At 38.0% G+C, this 26,270-nt stretch overlaps 1 protein-coding gene across 1 annotated transcript in view; it reads left to right on the forward strand.

Annotated features, from left to right (window-relative positions):
• The window catches only part of SNTB2 (syntrophin beta 2), a 93,378-nt gene that overhangs the window by 59,907 nt on the left and 7,201 nt on the right, over positions 1–26,270 (forward strand). Inside the window, exons 4-6 of the mRNA XM_023738406.1 lie at positions 5,585–5,727; positions 18,741–18,937; positions 25,653–25,837. Coding sequence (XP_023594174.1) covers positions 5,585–5,727; positions 18,741–18,937; positions 25,653–25,837 — 525 coding nt within the window. The remainder of the gene's footprint in view (positions 1–5,584; positions 5,728–18,740; positions 18,938–25,652; positions 25,838–26,270) is intronic.

Genomic DNA, 26,270 nt, shown 5'->3' on the forward strand with positions numbered 1-26,270 from the left:
ACCACCACTGACTGCTCTGACTGGAATCACAACAGAGGGTACTGGACAGAGCTGGAGAAGGATGTAGAACAAAATTCTAACACACACAAAAAAGACCAGACTTACTGGCCTAAAAGAGACTGGAGAAACCCTGAGAGTATGGCCCCCAGACACCCTTTTAGCTCAATGGTGAAGTCACTTCCGAGGTTCACCGTTCAGACGGGGATTGGACAGGTTAAAACAAAACGGGACTAATGAGGCACAGCAGTCCAGAGACAAGGACTAGAAGGCAGAAGGGGACAGGAATGCTGGTGATAGGGAACCGAAGATTGAGTAAGGACAGTGTTGACATGTAGCGGGGTTGTTAACCATTGTCATAGGGCAACATGTGTACTAACTGTTTAATGAGAAACCATTTTGTTCTGTAAACCTTCATCTAAAGTGAGAATAGCAGCACAACTGGAAGAACGTAATTGATGTCACTGAATTGTGCATGTAGAAATTTTTGAAATGGTGTATCTTTGGCTATGTATATTTTCACCAAAAAAAAAAGGTGGAGAAGGGAGAGTGTTGACATGTCGTGGGGTTGTTACCCAATATCATAAAACAATATGTATACTGACTGTTTAATGAGAAACTATTTGTTCTGTAAACCTTCACCTAAAGTGCAATAAAAAAAAAAAATCCTTTGCCATTACAAACAGTGCTACAATGAATAACCTTGTAGTTTGTCCTTTCACATGTGTGCTGTCCATACTCTTTGTCTCCTGAGTTCAGATAGATCAGATATCAAGAAAACCTAGATTATCTGAATATATTTGGTTCTTAAGATTCTAGTAGTGAATAGGAAAACTTTGGTTAGTAAGGGATTTATTAAAAAATTTACATCAGATCCTGAGTTTAAATAGTGGAGGTTTGGAGAGTAAGGGATATTTCTCTACTTGTAAGATAAATTCCCAGAAGTTCTGGGTCAACGGATGAGTTAGTTATCTGTTGCTGCATAACAAAGTGCCCTTAGAATTAGTGGCATAAAATAACAAACATCTATCTCACACAGTTTCTGAGGGTCAAGAATCCAGTAGCGGCTTAGCTAGGAGGTTCTAGCCCAGAATCTCTCATGAGGTCGCAGTCAAGCTATCAGCCAGGGTGGCAGTAATCTAGGGACTTGACCAGGATACACTTCCAAAATGATTCATATGGCTGTTAGTAGGAGTCCTCTGTTCCTCGTCACGCAGGCCTTTCCGTAGGGCTGCTTAAGTGTCCTCATGACATGGCAGCTGGTTTTCCTCAGAGTGAATGAGCTGACAGAAGACAAAGTGGAAGCTGCAGGGCCTTTAATGACTTAATCTTGGAAGACATATACCATCATTTCTGCTTTATTCTTTTCATTAGAAGAAAGTCGGTAGGTCCAGGCTACACCCAAGGAGAGGAGAATTAAAGTTGCACCTTTTGAAGAGTAGCAAAGAAGAATGGACATATTTTAAAACTACCATAAAGAGTGTATGCATTTGTGATTTTAAGAAATATTGCCAAACTGCCTTCCATCGGGCTTTTCCTAATTTAGACTTCACCAGCAATGTATGAGAGTTGCCAGACTTTTAAAGTAAACTTAATTTGATTTATGCTACATAAAGACAAGAAGAAAGGAGAAAAATATATCCACTAGTTCATCACAATTTGCCTTTTATGGGCATTATTTATATGTGTGTTTCCTCCACTCAATTGTGAGCTGTTAGAAGACAGAGGAACATTTTCTCCAAATCTTTATTGCCTTCAGAGAACTTAGCCTCATACATTGTATACAGTAGGTGCTCGATAGCTTTTTTCTTTGTCTACAGCCAGTCAGTCCTCTTTATTCATGCATTCCATATTTACAAATTAGCCTACTCGGTAAAATGTATTAGTAACCCAAAAATCAATAATCATGGTGCTTTTGTGGTCATTCACAGACATGTACAGTGCAGTGAGAAATTTTAGTCAGCTGACACACACCTTCCCAGCTGAGGTAGAACAAGGCAACACTCTGCCTTCTTGTTTCAGCTCTCATACTGTAAACAAGTGTCCTTTACATGGTCTACTTAGTGCCAAGTTTTTCTCATTTTTGTGCCTTTTTTTTGATGATTTTGCTGTTTAACATGGTCTCCAAGTATAGTGCTGAAGTGCTATCTAGTGTTCCTAAGCACAAGAAGGCAGTGATGTGCCTTATAGGGAAAATATGTGTGTTAGATAAGCTTTGTTCAGACATGAGTTATAGTACTCTTGGCCATGAGTTCAACTGTTAATGAATCAAAAATATATATTAAATACGATCTCTTTAAATAGAAACACACATAAAGTAAGGTTATGTATTGATCAGTTGATGAAAATGTGACCGAGGCTCACAGAATCTAATCCTTTGTTTCCCCCAGGAAAGCAGGTTCAGTATTCACTAATCCAGTGTTTGCAGCAATTTTCTAGAACATAACTAATGCAAATAATGAAATAGTGAAACAAATCACTAATTATAAGGTATTGTCCAAGAACAGAAGCTCAGGGTTGGAGAATGATATTAAGTGGAGAAGTTTTAACCACTTATAAAATAGTACCACTAAACTAATTGAAAGTACTGTTTCTAAATTACTCTTGATTTTTGCTTTTTGAAATAGTTGTTTGGATTTCCCAAGTTAGATATCACTGTCAGAATGAGATATTCAAATAAGACTTAATACCGTTTTTCAGAGATGTTATAGAATGAGCTTTTGTATCTGATAAAGGTTGAACTAGGTAAATGCCAAAGCCCTTCCTAACTCTAAGATTAATTTCATTCTATAAATATGAAAATGGTTGAGAAAATTTTAGATCATGTAACCTGTTTAGTATAGGTAGGCCTCTCTTTTGGCAAGAGGTGTGTTTTCTGAAGAGCTTGCTCATAAAGGAAACTGTTTCTTTTGCACTTAGAAGAGAGAGACATTTTGGGCACATAAATTAAGGAAGAGTCATTTCTTTAACATTAAATGATCTCTACTTAATTTATCTTTTTTGTTATTTTACGTTGTTATAAATTAGGTTTACTTAAAACAGAAAATACTTATACTACAAAGACGTGACTGATAGATAATAAATTATCTGCATAGGAACTTCTATCTCTTTGTTGATACTGGTTTTTATGTGATTGGTAGTTCACCTTTTAATTGGTTATATTCTTAACAGGAATTTTCTTTCGAGTCTCCCAAAGGAGGGGCATGTATTACTTCCAAAATCAGTTTTCTGAAGCATTTGGGTATTGATTAGAAAAGTCATGACAGCCAAAGAGAAACCTTATTTCACCAGTTCCTACTTTATCCCTAATGATTCCCAAATTGTGTAAAGACTGAAATTAGGAACATACACTAAATCAGGATTACTGGAAGTTTCTTTAGTTCTTGCTGTTTTCTTTCTTGATTATAAAATAAAGAACAGAAGTACATTGTCTGTCAAAAAGAAAAATTTATTTGATTAAGGGATTTAGAGAATGAATAATAACTGTTAATATTTTCTCATCTTTAGCTCTGTCCAACACTATTAGAAAATAAAATTTGGAAAAGGCTGTTGTTTAGCCAGGTATATTTGTGCATGGGTGTTGAAACACAAGCAAACTAAAACTCTAACATTAGTATCTCTTTTTTCTCCAGCCAAGATCTCAGTAGTGGAGCCCCAAGGCTACCTGTCCTGATACCACAACCGACAACACATACTATATATAGCAGGCAGCATTTTGACCTCAGTGAAAGCAAACAATAACCTTATAAGTTAAGGCAAATAGGCAGACAGAATGACTTATTCAGGTTTCATTTTTCTCCAGTGGTTAAGTAGAAGAGAGGAAAGATATTTTTTTAAAAACCCAAATGACTCAAAAGAGCTAGAGAACAAACTTTTTTTTTTCTTTTTTGGTTACTTAAACAAAAAGTTCTCTGTCATGAAATTGAACATTGCTCCTATTGGCATTAGCATTTTTTCCCTTCAGAATCAAAAATATCTTCTTTGGGAAGAAATAAATTTAGGTTTTCCAAATGTATATACTCTGGTCTAGACTTTAGAATCTCTCTCTTGTCACTTAGAAAAGCAAAATTAATTTTAAAAAATTGGATTTATCATTTTAACTCTTTAGGAAAAAATATATTATTTTCTCTATTGAAAATTGTCCATTACAATCTCAGAGACACAGACTTAGTAGGGAACACGAACTAGCAATCCCTTTGGATATCTGTGATCTAAAAATGTAAGAATCCAAGACAGTCTCCTTAGAGCTGATATTCTTCCTCCAGGTATTGCACACTAGTGTAGAGTATTAGGAAATTTGGGCTCACTAAAAAGAAAACCGTAATTATTTCTACAATACTTCGCTTGAATTCTCAGTGTCAGGTCATGTTTTATGTTGCTTTCAGTACATGGTGGAACTTGGATCACTTCAGTGGTTAGCGTTCACTTCCCACACTGCTGGAATTAGCTCATGGCTCTGGCTAGGTGAAAAGAGTCCCAGTGGTAGGTATTAAAACACAGAACTGAACTATGCAGGCCACTTTTCAGATGACAGATATATTTTTAAGGTGCTCTGACATGTCCAAATTACCTTCAGAAATCATTGAGGAAGAGAAAATGAAAAGTGGCTCTGAATACAGCTCTTTAAAAGAGAAGTGATTGACCAATTCAGAGTCTCCTGGAAGCCGTCAGTGATAGTGGGCTGAAGGATCAGTGTTAGGATGTGCTGTTGTTAAGCAGTCCCTGCTCAAAGGTCTCATCTAATGAGGCAAATGTTTTGATGATGACAGGGCTTTTCTTGAACAGAGTCTTGCTTTTGGGACTTGGATCCATGACAGTATGGATAACTAGTGGCTGTTTTCCTCCATTTTTAAACTTCTACAAAGGTGACTGAGCTTTATCCAAGTAAATGAAATGGTACATTTGAAACTGAAACATAAACTTCTTAAAATATAAAGGAGAACTCTTTGACAACAGTACGTATGAGTGTTTTTCAAAATACAACATTGCGGGTCATGATCAGCATTTTTAAAAAAATGAAATAGAATAGAAAATATCAGAGTATGTTGCACAAAGTATAGGGATTAGTGCTGTTTTGTAAAACTTCTGATAGTTATATATGTATGCACGTATTGGGTTGCAATGTGAAATGTATTTCTTATTGTAGGTCTTAATAAAAAGTGTTCGAAAAACATTAATGTTTAGATTATACTGATTTCTTTTGTATTTCTGTCCTGTGCTTAGGAGATGTCATTCCAACATCAGACATACTGAAATTGTTAATCAGTTTGAACAAATTACTATATATTTAATTAGAATTGATGATACTCAGTTATTATGGAACAGGAAGAAAATGTGTCATATCACTAGATAATGTCTGTAACTCACTGGAGGAGAGCTTCTTAGAGCTACCCAGACCATTTCACACCTCCCAATGGAGAATCCCTATCAGTAGGAAACAACCTGATATAAGATGTTTCCCGTATCTTAAGTCTGTTAGGATGGCGGAGGAGAAGGAAACCTGCTATGTTAGGCCATTATTGAAGGGACTTTTATAATTACATATCGTTATAGTTAGCTTTCCCTCTGAAATTTACCATTGTAACAGGCAAAACTAGATGGTGGAAGACAACAATGGAGACCTGTCCTCATGGCTGTGACTGAGAAGGATTTGCTGCTTTATGACTGCATGCCGTGGACAAGGGATGCCTGGGCATCACCATGTCATAGCTACCCTCTTGTTGCCACAAGGTAAGACTACAAACAAAAAAATAAAGTATCTGTCCTCGTCTAAATCTACTAAAAAATTTTAAAGTGAATTCTATTACCTCCAGTGCCTAAAATAGCATATAAGTAACTGATGTAGTCGATTTAGACAAAACCTTTTCTTTCACAACCTTATTGATCTTTTTGCAGCTCCTAGCTCAGAATAAATTGTCAGTAGTATTTTTGTGTGTTTTTAAGTGGTTGAAGCAGCTTCCTAACTGCTGCGTTTAAGACTTCCTTAGTCATGAAGATAGATTTTTTTTTTCCTTTAATTTATTGACAATGACTAGAAAACCACTGAAATTGTGGCAGCCTTTTGACTGAGTGATGAAAGCATCTAAACCAGAGTGTGATACTGTGGATAAACCACACCACTCAGCCAAAATATTCCTCAACTTCTCTTTGCGGGGTAAGAGCACATAATTTTGGTTCCATCAAATAAACATTTATTTGACCTGAGGCAACAGGATGTTTCTAGCATGCCAGATGTGAGGAGTTGGAAGGGGAGAGAACAGAGAAATGTTGATTTGAGGGCCACGATGTCTTAACGGATGGTAAATGTGAAGCTAGAATACATATTCACATTCGGTCTTATTTGAGCTTAAAAAATAATCAGGTGTTGATGTGACTCAAAAACTACACATTAAAAATGAGCCCCACAGAAAAGTATTCAGCAACCAAAAGAGCTAAATGATGGAACCATCTGTATGTTCCATAGAGAACAATGTGGAAGTATCCTGCTTTGAGCAGAAAAAGATTCGTATGAGGAAGAATATTCTTTGCATGATGTGGAGACTTTCACTGTTTTTAGGATTTCCTTTAACTTATCAAGTACCCTTACCAGTATTATTCTGTTTATAAAAATGTGAGCTGTATGGTATATTAATTCTATTTCAGTAAAACTATTGTAATTAAAACAAAACAAATGGAAAAAAAAATAAGATTGAATAGAAGGCACTAAGACGCTAGGAGTTGGAATCAACTCGATGGCAACGGGTTGTTTTTTTTTAAGACCAGTCCGTAATAAATTGAGTTTGAATCCCTATTCCACAACTTACAGTTAATTGGGATCATGTTACTTAAGCTTTCTGTGCCACAGGTTTGTAAAGTGGACCCAAATGAGATAGGGTATGTGTGACTACTAAACAAGTTAATATTTGTAAAATGCCTAGAATGGTGTCTGACACATTATAAGTGCTCGATTAAGTGTTAGCTGCTTTAATTATAATAATAATTATTTTAAAATGAAAATTACGTCAAAGACGAATTCTGTTAAAAAAGTATAATTGGTTTAATCTGGCCATTGTTAAAAGAGGAACTCTATGCTACCTGTTTTTAAAGTAGTGAAAGTTCCTTATTAAATGTGAGGAATTCAGATATACTCTTTGGATCATGCAAATTGAACTAGCCATTAATTAAATGGATGGTGCCTGTAACTCTCTGAATATTTTGGCTGTTAATAAGTTTAATTAATATACAGCAGAGATTCTCTACTGCTTATTCAGGAAGTGCTAGTGGATAAGGAGCAAAAATGACAGGCAGATGGGAGGTTTGGTTTTTCCATGTGGCTCTGCTGGCCAGGTGGAATTGGTTTAAGTCACTGCATTCTAGAATTAAGTGGGGCCCAATCATCCTCTGCCAGCCAGAGGGGGTAGAGTGTGGCCACTAAAAGAGAGCAGAGGGTGGAACCAGACCAGGAGGTATCCCGCAGAGGGAGGCAAGGCCAGAAAGTGGTGTGCTTATGTCTTTTTAATGTGTAGGAAAGAGTTCGAGATCTATATGAGTAAGGAGAAACGGCTGAATGTTCAATTTCACTAATTCTAATACTTTGGAACATGTTCTTATGAGTGATAACAGTCGGAAAAAGATAGCATAAACATATAGGGAAAGGAAAAGAAATTAAGGACCTTGATTATCCACAAAAGGAGATAGTACCTGATAATTAAGAAATAATTGTTCTAAATTGGAGAACATTCTTTTTTTTTTTTAATTGTGATTCAGGTGAAAGTTTACAGAGCAAATTAGTTTCTCATTAAACAGTTAATACACAAACTGTTTTGTGACATTGGTTGCCAACCCTGCGATAGGTCGACACTCTCCCCTTCTCCACCCCAGTTTCCCTGTATCCATTTGTCCAGCTTTCCTGTCCCTTCCTGCCTTCTCGTCTTTGCTTTTGGGCTAGTATGCCTATTAGTCTTGTACACGCGATTGAACTGTGAAGCATGTCCCTCACGTGTGTTATTGTCAGCCCTATCGACCTGTCTAAGCTTGGCTGAAGGGTAAACCTCAGGAGTGACTTTAGTACTGAGTTAAAAGAGTGTCTGGTGGTAAATTGGAGAACATTCATAAGGTGATTGGATTGTATGTTTACAGATTCTTGGAAACCAAAACTCTGTGTGTGTGTGTGTGTGTGTGTGTGTGTGTGTGTGTGTGTGTGTGTGTTCTTAATAGCTAATATTTCAGGTCGGTGAAGAATTAAGTAAAACTTGAAAGTGATAAAAAGGATTTTTATTTTACACATTTCTTGAGATTAAAGCCAGATACATCACACAGGCAGAAAGATAGACACCTTGGTTTTATAGGTGATGTGGATTTTGTAGTCTTTTCCTGTAAACTTTCTTTGACTGAGAGAAAAAAATTCAAAGAAAGTGGGGCTACTTTACAGCATGGAAAATTGAGTGGTGGTGTGCTTATAAGACTTACGGGGCAAAAGCTGCTAAAAAGCCTTTGCATGAGCTCATCTGGCCTCCCCTAAAAAAGGGGACCTTTTGGCAGTGTGTCCTAGCCAACTGCTGCTCAGCAAGAGTCCAGCAGCTGGTTTGAATTAGATTCCTTCTGCCAAATATTTCATAATCAACTCTGTAGGAAAAAATTCTCCTATTTTTTAATGTCTGACTTGGGATTAGCAGTCAAACTGAATATGGTAGAATATACCCTGTCACTTTCCTCAACACAGTGTCTTACTTAGAGTAATTCTTAAGCTTATTTAACTCTTGCTGAGATAGCTAGTGTTTTATTGGCATGTTCTATGGTAATCAGTTTGGTGCAGTGGTTCTCAAAGTATACTTCATGGACCTCTGGGGATTTCTTTCTTGAGGGTCTGTGAGTTCAAAACTATTTTTTTTTTAGTAATTCTAAGCTGTTTGCTTTTTTCACTGGGTTGACATTTGCACCGACGGTACAAAAGCAGTATGGGTAACATCGCTGGCACTTTAGCATGAATCAAGGTAGGGCACCAAACTTAGGAGTCATTGTATCCTTTATCACCAAGTACTTGCAGGAGCAAAAAATGCATTTCAGACCAGACTTACTGGTCTGAGGGAGACTGGAGAAACCTTGAGAATATGGCCCCCAGACACCCTTTTAACTCAGTGCTGAAGTCACTCCTGAGGTTCACCCTTTGGCCAAAGATTAGACAGGCCCATAAAACAAAACAAGACTTAATGGGCACACCAGCGTAGGGGCAAGGAGCAGAAGGCAGGAGGGGACAGGAAAGCTGGTAACAGGGAACCCAAGGTCAAGAGGGGGAGAGTGTTGACATGTTGTGAGGTTGGCAACCAATCTCACAAAACAATATATTGATTGTTTAACGAGAAACTAATTTGCTCTGTAAACCTTCATCTAAAGCACAACTAAAAAAATTAAAAAATGCATTTCACTTTAGAATGTCTTCGTTGAAGAAGAACAAATTATTAGTTTTATTTCATCTCAACCCTTTAGATGAAGTACATCTTTTTAATATTCTGTGTTATAAAATGGAAAGTACTTACAGAACACTTCTGCTATCCACTAACCAATGATGGTTGGCTCAAGAAAAAAGACATGTGTGACTGAGTTGTGAGCTGAACTAGCTGGGTTTTTGTTCTGGTTTTTATTGTTGCTGTTTTGTTTTTTATGGAACAACATTGTTTTGCTTGAAAAAACAACTCACTGGCAAACTATGATTAGTCAGACTTGGATATTTGTCAAGACACTTTCTCTAAAATGAAGAAAATGAGTCTGTCACTTAAGGAAAACACTGACAGTATTTGTTGCCAATGATAAAATTCTAGCTTTTAAGCAAAAATTAGAATTCTGGAAAACTTGTATCTGCACTGTGAGCTAGACAGCTTCCCAATACTTAAAGGCTTTTCTGATGAGATTAGTGTTGATATTAACATATGCAACTTTTTGATATTTTCTAATGAAGTGTTTTTAACATTTAGAAAATCTGCATAACTTAGTGAACAAAATACTTTCCAGATGACCAATACATGATGTTACAAAATTATAAATGAGTAAAAACTATCCCAAAATGCAAGAGAGACCAATGGATTTTTTTAATTATTATTTTACTTCTTTTTTTTAATACAAAAATTTATACATTCATTGTTATATGACTCTATTTGCTCTCCCCATATTGTGACAGCACATTTCTCCTTTCTACCCCTGATTCCCCGTGTCCATTCAACCAGCTGCTAACCCTGTCTGCCATCCCATCTCACCCCCGGACAGAGGCACACTCCTCACGAGTATCACTTTATGTCCACATTCCAGTCCAATCACTGTCTGAAGAGTTGGCCTCAGAAATTGTTTTAGTTCTGGGCTGATAGAGAATCTAGGGGCATGCTTTCCAGGGTTCCTCCAGTCTCAGACCATTAAGCCTGGTGTTACTAGAATTTGAGTTCTGCACCCCACGTTTCTCCTGCTCCATCCAGGACTCTGTTGTGTTCCCTGTCAGGGTGGTCATTGGTGGTAGCCGGGCACCATCTAGTTCTTCTGAGACCAGTGGATTTTTAATGTAACAGGATACAAAAACATTATTGATAAGTGTCATGGTTTGAATTATGTCCCCCCAAAAATGTGTGTATCAGTTTGGGTGGGCCATGATTCCCAGAATTGTGTGGTTGGCCTCCATTTTGTGATTGTAATTTTATGTTAAAGAGGATTAGGGTGGGATTGTAACACCACCCTTACCCAGGTCACATCCCAGATCCAGTGTAAAGGGAGTTTCCCTAGGGTGTGGCCTGCACCATCTTTTACCTTACAATGGATAAAAGGAAAGGGAAGCAAGCAGAGAATTGGGGACCTCATACCACCAAGAAAGCAGTGCCAGGAGGAAAGTGCGTCCTTTGGACCTGGGGTCCCTGCGCAGAGAAGCTCCAAGTCCAGTGGAACACTGATGAGAAGAAGGCCGACAGAGAAAGCTTTCCCCTGGAGCTGACGCCCTGAATTTGGACTTGTAGCCTACTGGACTGTGAGAATAAATTTCTCCTTATTAAAACCATCCACTTGTGGTATTTCTGTTAGAGCAGCTCTAGATGACTAAGACAATAAGGTTTCAGATTCCACATTTCAGCTAACCTTTAAGAAACCACCACTTATTGAGTTTTGGTTCATTATCAAAGAAGGATATCCACAATTACCTGATAAGACTGTTAAAATACTCCTCCCTTTTCCAACTACATACCTGTATGAGGCCAAGGTTTCTTCACATACTGCAACAGAATGCAGAAGCAGATAGAAGAATTCAGTTGTATTTTAAGACAGACATTAAAGAGATTTGCAAAAAATGTAAAACAATGCAACTGTTTTCATTATTTTTTAAAATAATTATTTTAATAAAAATAAATGTCTGTCCACGTATATCTTTATTTACACATACATAGAGATACTTCTATCTTTTCTCACATATGTATACACCTACACCTACCCATATACGTATATGCCTATACTCATCCATGTGTGATTCTGTTTGTTTTTGGTCTTTGTTGGAGTTGTTGCCTTCTTGTATATGTCAGATTGTTTAGTATGGGCATCCTTTCCTCATGATGACTTCTCAGCAACATCGTTTACTTTAATCATGCTGTGTTCACTACACCCACATTCAGTGCCACTTTTCCCATCAGCAGAAATAGCAAGTGTCTGTGACCTAGGATAGCTCATTTCTTTTTATCGCTGAATTAATTTGTATTGTATGAATGTGCCTCGGTGGCGTACACAGTTAATGTGCTCAACTGCTAACTGAAAGGTTGGAAGTTCAAGTCCATCCAGAGGCACCTTGAAAAAAGGCATGGCGATCCACATCCCAAAAGTCAGCCACTGAAAACCCTATGGAGCACAGTTCTACTCTGACACATATGGGGTAGTCATGAGTTGGTATCAATTCGATGACAACTTGTTTGTTTACATGGATGTACCAGTTTATTTATGCATTCACCTATTGAAGAATATTTTGGTTGCTTCCAGTTGGGGGCAATTATGAATAAAGCTGCTATAAACATTCCTGTGCAGGTTTTTTTTATGTGCACATAAGTTTCAACTCCATTGGGTAAATACTTAGGAGCACGATTGCTGCATCATATAGTAAGACTGTTTATCATTGTAAGAAACTGCCAAACTGCCTTCCAAAGTGGCTGTACCATTTTTGCATTCCCACCAGCAATGAACGAGAGTTCCTGTTGCTCGGCACCCTGGCCAGCATTTGGAGTTGTCAGTTTCTTGCTGTTTTAATTTGCACATCCTTAATGACATATGACCCCATGCATCTATCAGTTTGTTGTTCTGTGGTGGCTTGCATGTTGCTTTGATGCTGGAAGCTATGCTACTGGTATTTCAAATACCAGCAGGGTCACCGATGGTGGACAGGTTTCAGTGGAACTTCCAGACTGCTATGGATTAAATTGTGTCCCCTCTAAATGTGTGTCAACTTGGCTAGTCCCCTTGATTCCCAGTATCGTGTGATTGTCCACCATTTTGTTGTCCGATGTGATTTTCCTATGTGTTGTAAATCCTACCTCTATGATGTTAATGAGATGGGATTAGTGGCAGTTACGTTAATGAGGCAGGACTCAATCTACAAGAATAGGTTATGTCTTAAGTCAATCCCTTTTGAGATATAAAAGAGAGAAGAAAGCAGAGAGGAGAGGGACCTCATGCCCCTAAGAAAGCAGCACCAGGAGCAGAAGGTGTCCTTTGGACCCGAGTTCCCGTGCTGAGGAGCTCCTAGACCAGGGGAAGATTGATGACAAGGACCTTCCCCAGAACCGACAGAGAGAGAAAGACTTTCCCTGGAGCTGGCACCCTGAATTTGGACTTCTAGCCTCCTAGACTGTGAGAGAATAAATTTATGTTTGTTAAAGCTATCCACTTGTGGTATTTCTGCCATAGCAGCACTAGATAACTAAGACACAGACTAAGACAGACTAGTAAGAAGGACCTGGTAGTCTACTTCCGAAAAAACTGGCCAGTAAAAATGTTATGAATAGTAGCGAAACATTGTCTGGTATAATGCCAGAAGATGAGCCCCTCAGGTTGGAAGGCACTCAAAATACGACTGAGGAAGAACTTCCTCCTCAAAGTATAGTCAACTTAATGACATGGTTGGAGTCAAGCTTCAGGACCTTCATTTGCTGAGGTGGCACGACTCAAAAAGAGAAGAAACAGCTGCAAATATCCATTAATAATCAAAACATGGAATATGCGAAGTATTAGAAGTCTTCAAAAATGAAATTGACTGCATAAAGATCGATATCCTAGGTTTTAGTGAGCTGAAATGGGTTGGTATTGGCCATTTTGAATCAGATGATCATATAGTCTACTGTGCCGGGAATGACAAACTGAAGAAGAAGGGCTCCACATTCATTGTCAAAAAGAACATTTCAAGATCTATCCTAAAGTACAACGCTGTCGATCATAGGATAGTATCCATACACCTACAAGGAAGATAAGTTAAAACAACTGCTATTCTAATTTACGCACCAACCACTAATACCAAAGATGAGAAAATTGAAGATTTTTACCATCTTCTGCAGTCTGAAATTGATCAAACATGCAATCAAGATGCTTTGATAATACTATTGATTGGAATGTGAAAGCTGGAAACAAGAAGGACTGGTAGTTGGAAAATATTGCCTTGCTGATAGAAACAACACTGGAGATCGCATGATAGAATTTTGCAAGACCAACGACTTCTTTATTGTAAATACCTTTTTTCAACAGCATAAATGACAACTATATGTGTAGACCTCACTGGATGGAAAATACAGGAATCAAATTGACAACATCTGTAGAAAGAGACAATGGAGAAGCTCATCAGTCAGAACAAGGCAAGGGGCTGACTACAGAACAGACCATCAATTGCTTATATGCAAGTTCAAGTTGAAGCTGAAGAAAATTGGAACAAGTCCACAAGAGCCAAAATACGACCTTGAGTATATCCCACCAGATTTTAGAGACCATCTCAAGAATAGATTTGACTCATTGAACACTAATGCCTGAAGACCAGACGAATTATGGAATTACATCAAGGACATCATACATGAAGGAAGCAAAACGTCCTTAAAAAGACAGGAAAGAAAGAAAAGACCAACATGGTTGTCAGAAGAGACTCTGATACTTGCTCTTGAATGTCAAGTAGCTAAAGCAAAAAGAAGAAATGAAGTAAAAGAACTGAACAGAAAATTTCAAAGGGTGGCTTGAGATGACAAAGTAAAGTATTATAATGAAATGTGCAAAGACCTGGAGTTAGAAAACCAAAGGGGAAGAACATGCTTGGCATTTCTGAATCTGAAAGAACTGTAGAAAAAATTGAAGCCTCAAGTTGCAATATTGAAGGATTCTATGGAGAAAATATTGAACAACACAAGAAGCATCAAAAGAAGATGGAAGGAATACACAGTCACTGTACCAAAAAGAATTGGTTGACGTTCAGCCATTTCAGAAGGTTGCATATGATCAAGAACCAGTGGTACTGAAAGAGGAAGTTCAAGCTGCACTGAAGAGAATGGCGAAAAACAAGGCTCTGGGAATTGATGGAATACCAATTAAGATGTTTTTCAGCAAATGGATACAGCACTGGAGGTGCTCACTTGTCTGCGTCAAGAAATTTGGAAGACATAACAGCCCAGGGGCAAGGACAAGAAGGCAGAAGGGGACAGGAAAGCTGATAATGGGGAACCCAAGGTCAAGAAGGGGAGAGTGTTGACATGTTGTGGGGTTGGCAATCAATGTTACAAAACTATATTATAATGAGAAACTGATTTGCTGTGTAAACGTTCATCTAAATTACAATTAAAAAAAAAAATATGAAATTTGGAAGACAGCTTCCTGGCCAACTGACTGAAAGAGATCCATATTTGTGCCCATTGCAAAGAAAAGAGATCCCACAGAATGTGGAAATTATCGATCAGTTTCATTAATACGACACACAACTAAAATTTTGCTGAAGATTATTCACGAGCGGTTTCATCAGTACATCAGCAGGGAATGGCCAGAAATTCAGGCCGGATTCAGAAGAGGATGTGGAACAAGCGGTATCATTGCTGATGTCTGATGAATTTTGGCTGGAAGCAGAGAATATCAGAAAGATGTTTGCCTGTGTTTTATTGACTATGCAAAGGCATTCGATTGTGTGGATCGTAACAAATTATGGATAACACTGTGAAGAATGAGAATTCCAGAACACTTAATTATGCTCCTGCAGAACTTGTACATAGACCAAGAGTCAGTCATTTGAACAGAACAAGGGAATACTGTGTGGTTTAAAGTCAGAAAAGTGTGTGTCAGGGTTATATCTTTTCTCCATACTTCTTCAGTCTGTATGCTGAACAAATAATCCAAGACGCTGGACTGTATGAAGAACCGAGGCATCAGGATTGGAGGACGACACATTAACAACTTGTGATACGCAGATGATACAACCTTGCTTGCTGAAAGTAAAGTGGACTGGAAGCTCTTAGTGATGAAGATCAAAGACTACAGGCTTCAGTGTGGATTACACCTCAACATAAAGAAAACAAAAATCCTCACAAATGGCCCAATAAGCAACATCATGATAAACAAAAGATTGAAGTTGTCAAAGATTTCATTTTAGACTGCTCTGACAGGGAACACAACAGAAAGTCCCTGATGGAGCAAGAGAAAGATGGGGTGCAGAGCTCAAATTCTAGTAAAGGTGATAGAATAATTTGGAAAAGGATAGTGAGAATAGCCGCACAATTGTGATCAACGTCACTGAATTGTACATATAGAAATTTTTGAAATGGTATAACTTTGGCTATGTATATTTTCACCAAAAAAAGGTCCTCCAAGGTCAAGAATGGAGAGTGTTGACAAGTTGTGGGGTTGTTAACCAATGTCATAAAACAATATGTGTGCTGACCATTTAATGAGAAACTATTTGTTCTGTAAACCTTCATCTAAAGTACAATTAAAAAAAAAAAAAATTCTAGTAAAAAGACCAGACTTAATGGTCTGACTGAGACTGGTGGAGCCCTGGAAAGCATGACCCCCGGATTCTCTATCAGCCCAGAACTAAAACAGTTTCCGTGGCCAACTCTTCAGACAAAGATTGGATTGGACTGGACTGTGGGACATAAAATGATACTCGTAAAGAGTGTGCTTCTTAGCTCAAGTAGATACATAAGATTGAATGGGCAGCTTCTGTCCAGAGGTGAGATGAGAAGGCAGAGAGGGTTAGGAGCTGGTTGAATGGACATGGGAAATCAGGGGTGGAAAGGAGGAGTGTGCTGTCACAGTATAGGGAGAGCAATTAAGGTCACATAACAATGTATGTATAAATTTTTGTATAAGAGACTAACTTGAAATGTAAACTTTCATTTAAACTACAACAAAAACAAAAAAAAAGATTTCATTTTGCTTGGATCCACAATCAACACCTATGGAACAGGAAATCAAACCACATATTGCATTGGGCAAATCTGCTGTAAAAGACCCCTTTAAAGTGTTGAAAAGCCAAAGTGTCACTTTGAGGACTAAGGTGCTCCTGACCTAAGCCATGGTATCTTCAGTCACCTCATATGTATATGAAAGCTAGACAGTGAATAAGTATAACCAAAGAAGGATTGACGCCTTTGAATTAACGATATTGACAAAGAATATTGAATGAACCAGGCACTGCCAGAAGACTAAACAAATCTATCTTGGAAGAACTACATCCAGAATGCTCCTTAGAAGCAAGGATGGCGAGACTGTCTCATGTGCTTTGGACAATGTTATCAGGAGGTACCAGTCCCTGGAGAAGGGCATCATGCTTGACAAAGTAAAAGGTCAGCAAAAAGGAGGAAGACCCTCAACGAGATGGATTGCCACAGTGGCTACAACAATGGGCTCAAGCATAACAACCATTGTGGGGATGGTGCAGGACTGGGCAGTGTTTCGTTCTGTTGTACACAGGGTCGCTGTGAGTCGGAACTGACTCGACAGCACCTAACAACAATGACAAATGATATTCAGCGTTTTTTCATATGCTTATTTGCCACTTATGTCTTCTTTGATTGAGGTGTCTGTTCAGATCTTTTGCCCATTTTGTAATTGGGTTGTTTGTTTTCTTAGTGTTGAGTTTTAAGAGTTCTTGGTATATTTTGAATACAAGTCCTTTATCAGATATGTATTTTGCAAATATTTTCTCCCAGTCTATGGCTTGTCTTTTCATTGTCTTAACACTGTCTTTCACAGAGCAGAAGTTTTGAATTTTAATAAAGTTGAGCTTGTCAATTTTTTGTCTCATGGTTTGTACTTTTGTTGTTGTATCTGAAAACTTACCCAAACCCCAGGTCACCTAGATTTTTTCCTGTGTTATCTTCTAGAAGTTTTACAGTTTTGCATTTTACATTTATGTCTTCTTTTTGTAAACTGTGTAAGTTCTGTGTCTAGATTCTTTTTTTTTTTTTGCAAAAGGATGTCCAATTGTTCCAGCACCATTTGTTGAAAAAACTGCCCATTCTCCATTGAATTGCCTTTGCTCCTTTGTTACAGATCGGTTGACTGTATTTTTGTTTCTGGACTCTCTATTCTGTTTCATTGACCAATTTGTCTATTCTTTGACCCATACCACACTGTCTTGATTACTGTAGGTTTTGTAGTAAGTCTTAAAGTCAGGTAGTTTCAGTCTTCCAATATTGTTCTTCAGTATTGTGTTGAGTATTCTGGGTCTTTTGCCTTTCCATATAAACTTCATAATCAGTTTGTCTATATCTATAAAATAACTTGCCAGGATTATGACTGGGATTGCATTGAATCTTTAGATCAAGTTGGGGAGAATTGACATCTTAACAATACTGAGTCTTCCTACTCGTGGACATTGAATATCTCTCAATTTATTTAGATCTTCTTTGATTTCTTTGATCAGAGTTATGTGTTTTTCCTTATATAGATCCTGTACATATTTTGTTACATTTATGCTTAAGTTTTTCTCAGGGTTTTTTGTGTATGTGTGTGCTAATGTAAGTGGTATTATATTTTTAAATTCAAGTTCCAGTTGTTCATTGCTGGTATATAGGAAAGCAGTTGACTTTGACTTTGTATATTAACCTTATATCCTGTTGCCTTGCTGTAATCACTTACTAGTTCCAGGAATTTTTTTGTCAATTCTTTGGGATGTTCCATATAGAATATCCTGTCATCTGTGAATAAAGGCAGTTTTAGTTCTTTCGGAATAATTTTTCATGTAACATTTCTTTATAGGTCAAGAAATTCTAGAGTAAACTGCAAAGCCAGCATGAATTTTAAAGATAAGACTCAAGTTTGTGCTTACTATGGGTCTGTACTAGCTCCACCCCTTTCCATCCCCCAGGACAGGTGTTCACTGGCTTCTGCTGTTACAGTTCTTTGGCTGAAAAGTTTGAAAAGCAGATACCCATCCATTTTTCCTTAGAGAAGCATATTTTTTTACCAGAAACTATTACTAATAGCATTTTCTAATCAAAAATTTATCTTTTTTGATATGCGTAGCCAAAGGAACATAGAAGAGCCCATGGAAAATTGGGGCTGTGGTCCATCCAGCCTAGTGTTCTGTCTGACTGTGCCATCCGGGGTCATTTTATGGGAAAACAGTATAGTATCTACTTCAGAGACTATAATCTTTCTTTGAAATGTACTTAACCAAAAACTGCTGGTGGTTTTTATAATATTCTAATTATCAATCAGCATAAATTCCTAACATTTTCCTCTGATGAATCATTAAATACTTTTGATCTCTGCTCTGTTTGTGGTCCTAGGTTGGTTCATTCTGGCTCTGGATGTCGATCACCCCCACTTGGATCTGACCTTACATTTGCTACCAGGACGGGCTCTCGGCAAGGCATTGAGATGCATCTGTTCAGGGTGGAGACACATCGGGATCTGTCAACCTGGACCAGGATACTTGTTCAGGGTTGTCATGCTGCTGCTGAGCTGATCAAGGAAGTCTCCCTAGGTATAGATGATGACATTTCATTTCTAATATTAATTAAATAGAACTGTTGTGTGTGCTGAAGTATGGCAATTTAAAGTGGTGATGATGGAAACAAACCTGGTTTTTCTGTTTCACTAGCAAAGTTTTCCTAAGCCTTGTACATGGTTCTAAGCATATTCATAACACTCTATGTAAAACATTGCATTTCTTGTTCATCATTTTAATCTGCATTGAATAGTGTAAGGACTCATTTACGAAACACTAGATGCATTGACCCTCTAGTTAAGAAGATTTGGAATCTAAAATTTGAATTTAAACACCCAAACCACACCTGTTGCTGTTGAGTCGATTCCAAATCATAGCGACCCTATAGGACAGAGTAGAACTGCACCATAGGTTTTCCAAGGAGCAACTGGTGGATTTGAACTGCAGACCTTTCGGTTAGCAGCCAAGCTCTTAACCAATGCACCACCAGGGCTCCATAGACACCCTTAAAATATGAGCATCTGTCAAATTCATGGCTGTAGAAAAATAAACGACTTGGAATAAGAGTTTCTCTTCAAAAGTTTGACAATTTGTGCCCAATGTATACTCAAATAAGCATCTGAAGGAAATAAACCTGGTGGCCTCTTTCCATTGTTGAAGTGCCCTCTTGTGGCTCGTCTATATGAATGAGATGTTTTTAGTAGGCTTTAGGGGTAAGTTTCAGATGCATGTATTTGTGTGTGTGTATATGTACAACGGGCTTGGTTTGGTTTTTTTGGTATATGTACGGTAAGGAGCCCTGGTGGCACAATGGTTAATCACTTGGCTGCTAACCAAAAGGTTGATGGTTTCAACCCACCAGCTACTCCATGGGAGAAAAGACCTGGCAATTTACTCCTGTAAAGATTACAGGGTAGGAAACCCTATGGGGCAATTCTACTCTGTCATATGGGGTCACTATGAGTTGGAATGGACTTGACAGCACACAACAACAACAACATATGTACATATATGGTAGATATTTCCAGATTCCTTTTTATCTTAACACGAATGAAGAATATTCAAAATGAAGATACAATTATAGTTTCTAACATGGTTTGAATTGCATTGGCTATTTTGGTTACAAATTGGTTTACTTAGTTTTGCTCCCATTTTCTATGTATTTTATTTTATAGACCTCCTTTTACAAAACTTACGTAAAAGAGAAAATGTTTCAAGAGTAGCAAGTATTGTGAATTATCTTTCTTTCAGTTTCTTTTGGAAAGTGAGGGAACACCTTAGCTTTAGAACTGCATGAGCAGCATTGCCATGGGTCATCTTCTAACACAGGCACAGGAAAGTGGTTTTTTGTTTTTTAATGTTGTCAGAATGACACAATTATTCAGCTATTTAGGATCTGCCTGGTGTTTTCCTCACAACCACAATGATGAGTCAAGCAATGATGCCAGTGACTAGTAAGACCCCACTTTTGGATTTTAACCACTCTGCCTTTCTCACCTGTTGTCTGTGTCTGTCCCCCATTTTCTCTGTGGAGTCGTCGGTCACCACATTAAGGGCTCTGGGCTCTGTTTTTTGTCTTGGCCGTGGACTGTGCTTTCTGGGATAGGCAGATCCTGAGGGTGAAGTCTGTGATACTTTGTGTTCCTGTGGACAGCAGAGGGGTCAGGCCGGCATGTTCACCAAGCTCTTCACCGGTATCTGGGGTCACCATGCCTTCTTCTGCAAGGATGCAGAGGGGTACGCTTCCTAAAATAGAGTGGAACTTGGATTCTTAGCATTTTTTAGTTTTGTTTTGATCCTTTGGTGTCTAGTAGCTGAACTTCGTGTGGTAGGAAATAAAAAAGCTAGCTCTGCCCAGTCCCAGGCTTACAGTCGTTTAAACATGGATGGTTTGAGGAGAGAGAATAAGGACTAGCTAGTTCTTTGTATTTTTAAACAGATAAACATATTTTTGGTAATTTTTAAGTTTTTTTGTTTTCATTCACAGCTGTATTTTAACATAGCCTTAGTAATATGTTCATTTCCACAATTCAAGTCAACTAGTTTACTTATTAATCACTTACTATGTATTTATAACTGTACCAGATATGTTAAACTGGCTGAAGTTAAACCTCTTTGATGCTAGCCAGAATTCCCTTAAAATGTGTGTGTGTTATATGTATATACACGTACATCCATAACCAGCCAGCATGTATTTCAGTGCATGTTACCACCTTCTGTTAAATTGTTGGGAGATTCGAAAGGGTTTATTTAAAACTATAGTTGTGACACATCATACCACATATTTGGGTGTCCATGGCCTAAAGAAAGTTCAAAAGTTGACAAAAAGAAATAAATTAAGCTGTTTCTTCTGTTTTTTTTTTTAATTTTTAATTACATAGTTAAATTATTTTTAAAATTTTATTGTGATTTAGGTGAAAGTTTAAGCTCAAGTTAGTTTCTCATTCAAAAATTTATACACATACTGTTTTGTGACATTGGTTGCAATCCCCGCAATGCGACAGCACTCTCCCCCTTTCCACCCTGGGTTCCCTGTGTCCATTCATTCAGTCCCTGTCCCTTCCTGCCTTCGTGTCTTGCTTTTGGGCAGGTGTTGCCCATTTGGTCTTGTATATTTGATTGAACTAAGAAGAACATTCCTGACGTGTGTTATTGTTTGTTTTATAGGCCTGTCTAATCTTTGTCTGAAAAGTGGGCTTCAGGAGTGGTTTTGGTTCTGAGTTAGCAGTGTCCAGGGGCCATAGTCTCAGGGGTTCCTCCAGTCTCTATCAGACCAGTAAATCTGACCTTTTTCGATGAATTTGAATTTTGTTCTACATTTTTCTCCTGCTCTGCCCGGGACTTTCTGTTGTGATCCCTGTCAGAGCAGGTGGTAGTGGTAGCTGGGCACCATCTAGTTCTTCTGGGCTCAGGCCAGTAGAGGCTCTGGTTCATGTAGCTTTTAGTCCTTTGGGCTAATATTTTCCATGTTTCTTTGGTTTTCTTCATTCTCTTTTGCTCTGGATGGGTTGGGATCAGTAGACGTATCTTAGATGGCCACTCGCAAGCTTTTACGACCCCAAACACTACTCACCAGATTGACCTAGATGTCCCCTGAGACTATGGTCCCCAGCCCCAGCAACTCAGCCCCTCAAGGCATTAGGATGGGTCTAGGAAACTTCTATGCCTTTGCTTTGATCAAGTTGTGCTGACTTCCCCTATCTCTTACATGGTTTGGTTATACTTTTCCCAGTTAGAAAAATTCCAATGAAAACTTAGAAGATTTGGCTAGTGAATGCAATATATGATCTTTATAATGTTCATTTATTTTAAACCTTTATTAGGTTATAGGTAAGGTAGAATTGATCAGTGATCCTTCTGTTACACAAGGACTTTTTCCTTCTAGCAAATACGAGCTTCAAAATGAATAGACAAAGAATGCAGTTAACTTCCTCAGGTACATAAAGCCATTTTCCATTTGTCACAGATTTTGAAAATATGTATATGTGTGTAGTTGCTTGAACTTTAATGAGTATGTTTTTAAGGCTTATTTTCATCATACCAATATCCCAAGCTTTTAAAGTTTTTCAGATCGTAAAGAATTTTATGAAGATACTTTATATTTCTGTAGCTTTGGTGATGTAAAGACTAAGAAGTAGTAGACATTGCTGTAGGAATTGCATTAATAAACATGCAGTTTGCTCTGACCATGTTGTTCACAATTCTTAGCAATTCTCTTACATCCCTTTTCATTCACCTGCTTGGCAAATATTTATCGGTATATACTCTGTACTTTTACTGGCGATACTAAAATAACCCTTTCATGTTCACGGGTCTCTAGGGACCAAGTAGTTTTTCTGCCTCTGAAGGTTTATTGGAAGGCATTAGAACCACTTTAGCACGTGCTGGCATTGGGGTGGAAACTTGCATAACTGCTTAAAAAAACAAGGAAATTGTTCAGTGCCACATTTGAGTGTTGGGAGGCATTTGTGTGAGTAGGTGCATCCTAGAGGAGTGCTTTTGTGAAGCTTTCATGTCTTTCAGCTTCTGTACAGCGAAAGAAGGTTTGTGAGTGTATTTACTATTTCCTTTGTGTTATTGGGAAGGTACTTACCAGCATTTGGAAATATTCAAGTAAATGAGTTATTTTCAGAGTCAAAACACTGTAATCGAGCCATTTGCATTTTTCGCCTTTCAGCCTTCCAAACAACGAGATAAGGCTGGAAAATTTATTTACTATTTTGTGTGTTGTTGGGAAGGTGCGGTTTCCAGGATTCAGTGATATTCAAGTGAGTAGGATATTTTATGGCTCAAAGCAGTGTAAGCACCTTCATGATGTACTTCCTGCTCAGTGGTGCCAATAAGTGCCAGAAAGTGGGGAAGATTCTGAGGAGTCCACTGGGACATACAGTGTCTCAAATAATATTTATAAAAATCCATCATACATAACAAAAAGTTACCAACAGCCAATGATTCAGCATGCGTTCCATTAGTGAAAAAACATGACATCACCAAAAAATTCCAAACATAAAGTAATTCATCCATGAAAGGGATAAATAAGGTAGGCTAGCCCCTGTCCTCAAGGTAGGAAAAGACAGAGGCAGAAACAATACTAGGTACAGATCAACAGAAAGTTAGGTTTCTTACGAGACGTAAATAAGATACGTATATCATCTAACCTTCACAAGTAACCCTCTAAGGCAGGCGTTATCATCTCCATTTTCAAGATGAAGAAACTGGAGATAGTGTGGCTGGTACTTGAATTTAGGTGTTTCTAACTTAAAGACAGTGCCTTAATTAAGCTTCTGCATTTCTCCCTCTTAGATGACTTATTCTTATGACTAGGTTAAACTCCTGGAGGATATATACAGTATACATCAGTCTCTGTTACTTCATTAAATCAACAAATATTTACTGAGTGTTTATTTTCTACAACCTGCTGTGCTTTGTAATGAGAGAAATTAAGATAAAGAAGACCTACTTCCTGCCTTTCACCAAGTAACTATAATAGAGGAACAACACAGTGTCATGTTCTGTAACCCTGGGCGTGAGTCGATTACACTTGATTGACTGGCTTTTCCTATGGGCAGTCACTAGGAATGCTGCCTCAGCCTTTCTCCAGGACAGTCCTGGGCAGTACAGGCCAGGTCAAACCTGTGGAGTCTGCTCTGTTCTAGGTTGTTCTGAAAGGCTCGAGACCTGGAAGAGCCCTGGGTGACACACACAGTGCTGGAGCTGCTTGAGGGACAGGCCAGGATCTTGCTGGAAGCAAGTGGAGCCCTCTAGAGCTCTCCTACCAAGAGACTGGCTAGCCCCAGAGCAGCAGGGACAAGATTTACAGCATAAAATTTCTTTTTCATTAGGATCTTTGTCCCCAAATGCTTCTCCATGGTATATTGGTAACCACCATCAGTCTCTTATTTAAAAAGAGACAAAGTAGGTAACAGATTGTATTTACCACTGCTGACCTTTCTATAACAATGATTGATGTATTATTAGTTAATGAACCTTTGTTTCCTCCTAGCTTTGTTAAATGTTTTTACTCATAGGGAGCTTACTAGAAAGTTATCTTTAATATATGTCATTAGACTCAACAATACCCCATGGTCTGAAAAAACCAATGTTCCCTTCTACATAGGAGCCTCAGGATCATTAAGAGCACTTAACTGAGTACTTAAGTACTGAACAGGTCCTTCAGGAGACAGCCTGGAATAATGTGGAAAGAGCATGAGCTTTGGAGTCAGGAGACACAGACTTGAACCCCACATATTAGTTACGTGGCTTTGGGCATCCTAACTTCTCTGAACCTCAAATCCTAAATCTATAAAAACGAGGCTGGCTATTGACAACTCCAAAGATTAGATAGGAACGTTAGTGGGCAATGAGTTTATGGTAATGAGGGAGGAACAACTCAAGAAAGGAGAGTGAGAATGGTTACACAATTCTAAGAATGTAAACAAAGTCAGTTTTATTTCTTCTGGAATCATTTTTTCATGTAGCATTTCTTTATAAGTCAAGCAATTCTAGAGTAAACTGTAAAACCAGCATGAATTTTAAAGATAAAACTCAAGTTTGTGCTTACTATGGGTCTGTACTAGCTCTACCCCTTTCGATCCCCCAGGACAGGTGTTCACTGGCTTCTGCTGTTACAAGTTCTTTGGCTGAAAAGTTTGAAAGGCAGGTACCCTTCCATTTTTCCTTAGAGAAGCGTATTTTTTTACCTGAAGCTATTGCTAATATCATTTTGTAATAAAAAAATTTATCTTTTTTGATATGCATAGCTAAAGGGACATAAAAGAGCCCATGAGAAATTAGGGGTGTGGTCCATCCAGCCAAGTGTCCTGTCTGAGTGTGACACCAAGGGTCATTTTATGGGAAAACAGAATAGTATCTACTTCAGAGACTGTAATCTTGCTTTGAAATGTACTTATCTGTAATCAGTGTCACTATAAATTGTACATGTAGAAACTGTTGAATTGATGTATGTTTTGCTGTGTATGTTCTCAACAACCACAACAAAATAAATAAAATTTAGGGAAAAAAAATGAGACACACAACACGAATAAGATATATAGCAGGCAACATATCTGCTTTTACACACATGGGGTTGCCATGAGCCAGAATCAACTCTACAGCAACTGGTTTACATAGGCTAGGCATCACAGATTCTCCAACAAAGATTCTTTTCCTCTGTTACAGTTAGAAGAATCCTTTTTCACTTGATACTGAAGTAGAAACTTTCCTAATGATGTTTTTTGCTTATTTCCAACAGGCTGCACATTAAATAGCCAAGAGGTAAGACTCACTGTCCACTATGAAAATGGGTTCACTATCTCCAGGGAAAATGGAGGCTCCAGCAGCATACTGTACCGCTACCCTTTTGAAAGGCTGAAAATGTCTGCTGATGATGGCATCAGAAATCTGTATTTGGATTTTGGTGGTCCTGAGGGAGAACTGGTAAGAGTATTTCTGAAAAAATTTTTATTCTATATGTATTGTCATTCCTTCTCATCATTTCTTACCTCTTGTATAGAAAATTATGGACTGACATTTCATTTGGAACCAGGAAATTGTTCTTTAGTTTTCAAGATGGTGTTGCATTTGGTTTTGTGTTTTTTTGTTTTTGTTTTTTTCTCCTTTCCCTATGTTCTGAAACCATTCACTTTTAAAACGCAGTTTTGTTTGAATGTTAGAAATAAAAAGTAGCCCCTTTAAAAAACATATTTTTATCAAAAATAAGATACAAAATACTAAAACTAGTAGAATTTATTAATTAAATTCCATCCATTACTATTATCATCAGTTTGTTATTAAGAGTAATAGAGTGACTTCATTGTTACAGAAATCTGCTGATCAGAAAAAAAGATAGAGATCTTTTTTGGTCTCCTTG

This window comes from Trichechus manatus, unplaced genomic scaffold (genome assembly GCF_000243295.1).
Source record: "Trichechus manatus latirostris isolate Lorelei unplaced genomic scaffold, TriManLat1.0 scaffold00116, whole genome shotgun sequence".
Taxonomy (NCBI): domain Eukaryota; kingdom Metazoa; phylum Chordata; class Mammalia; order Sirenia; family Trichechidae; genus Trichechus; species Trichechus manatus.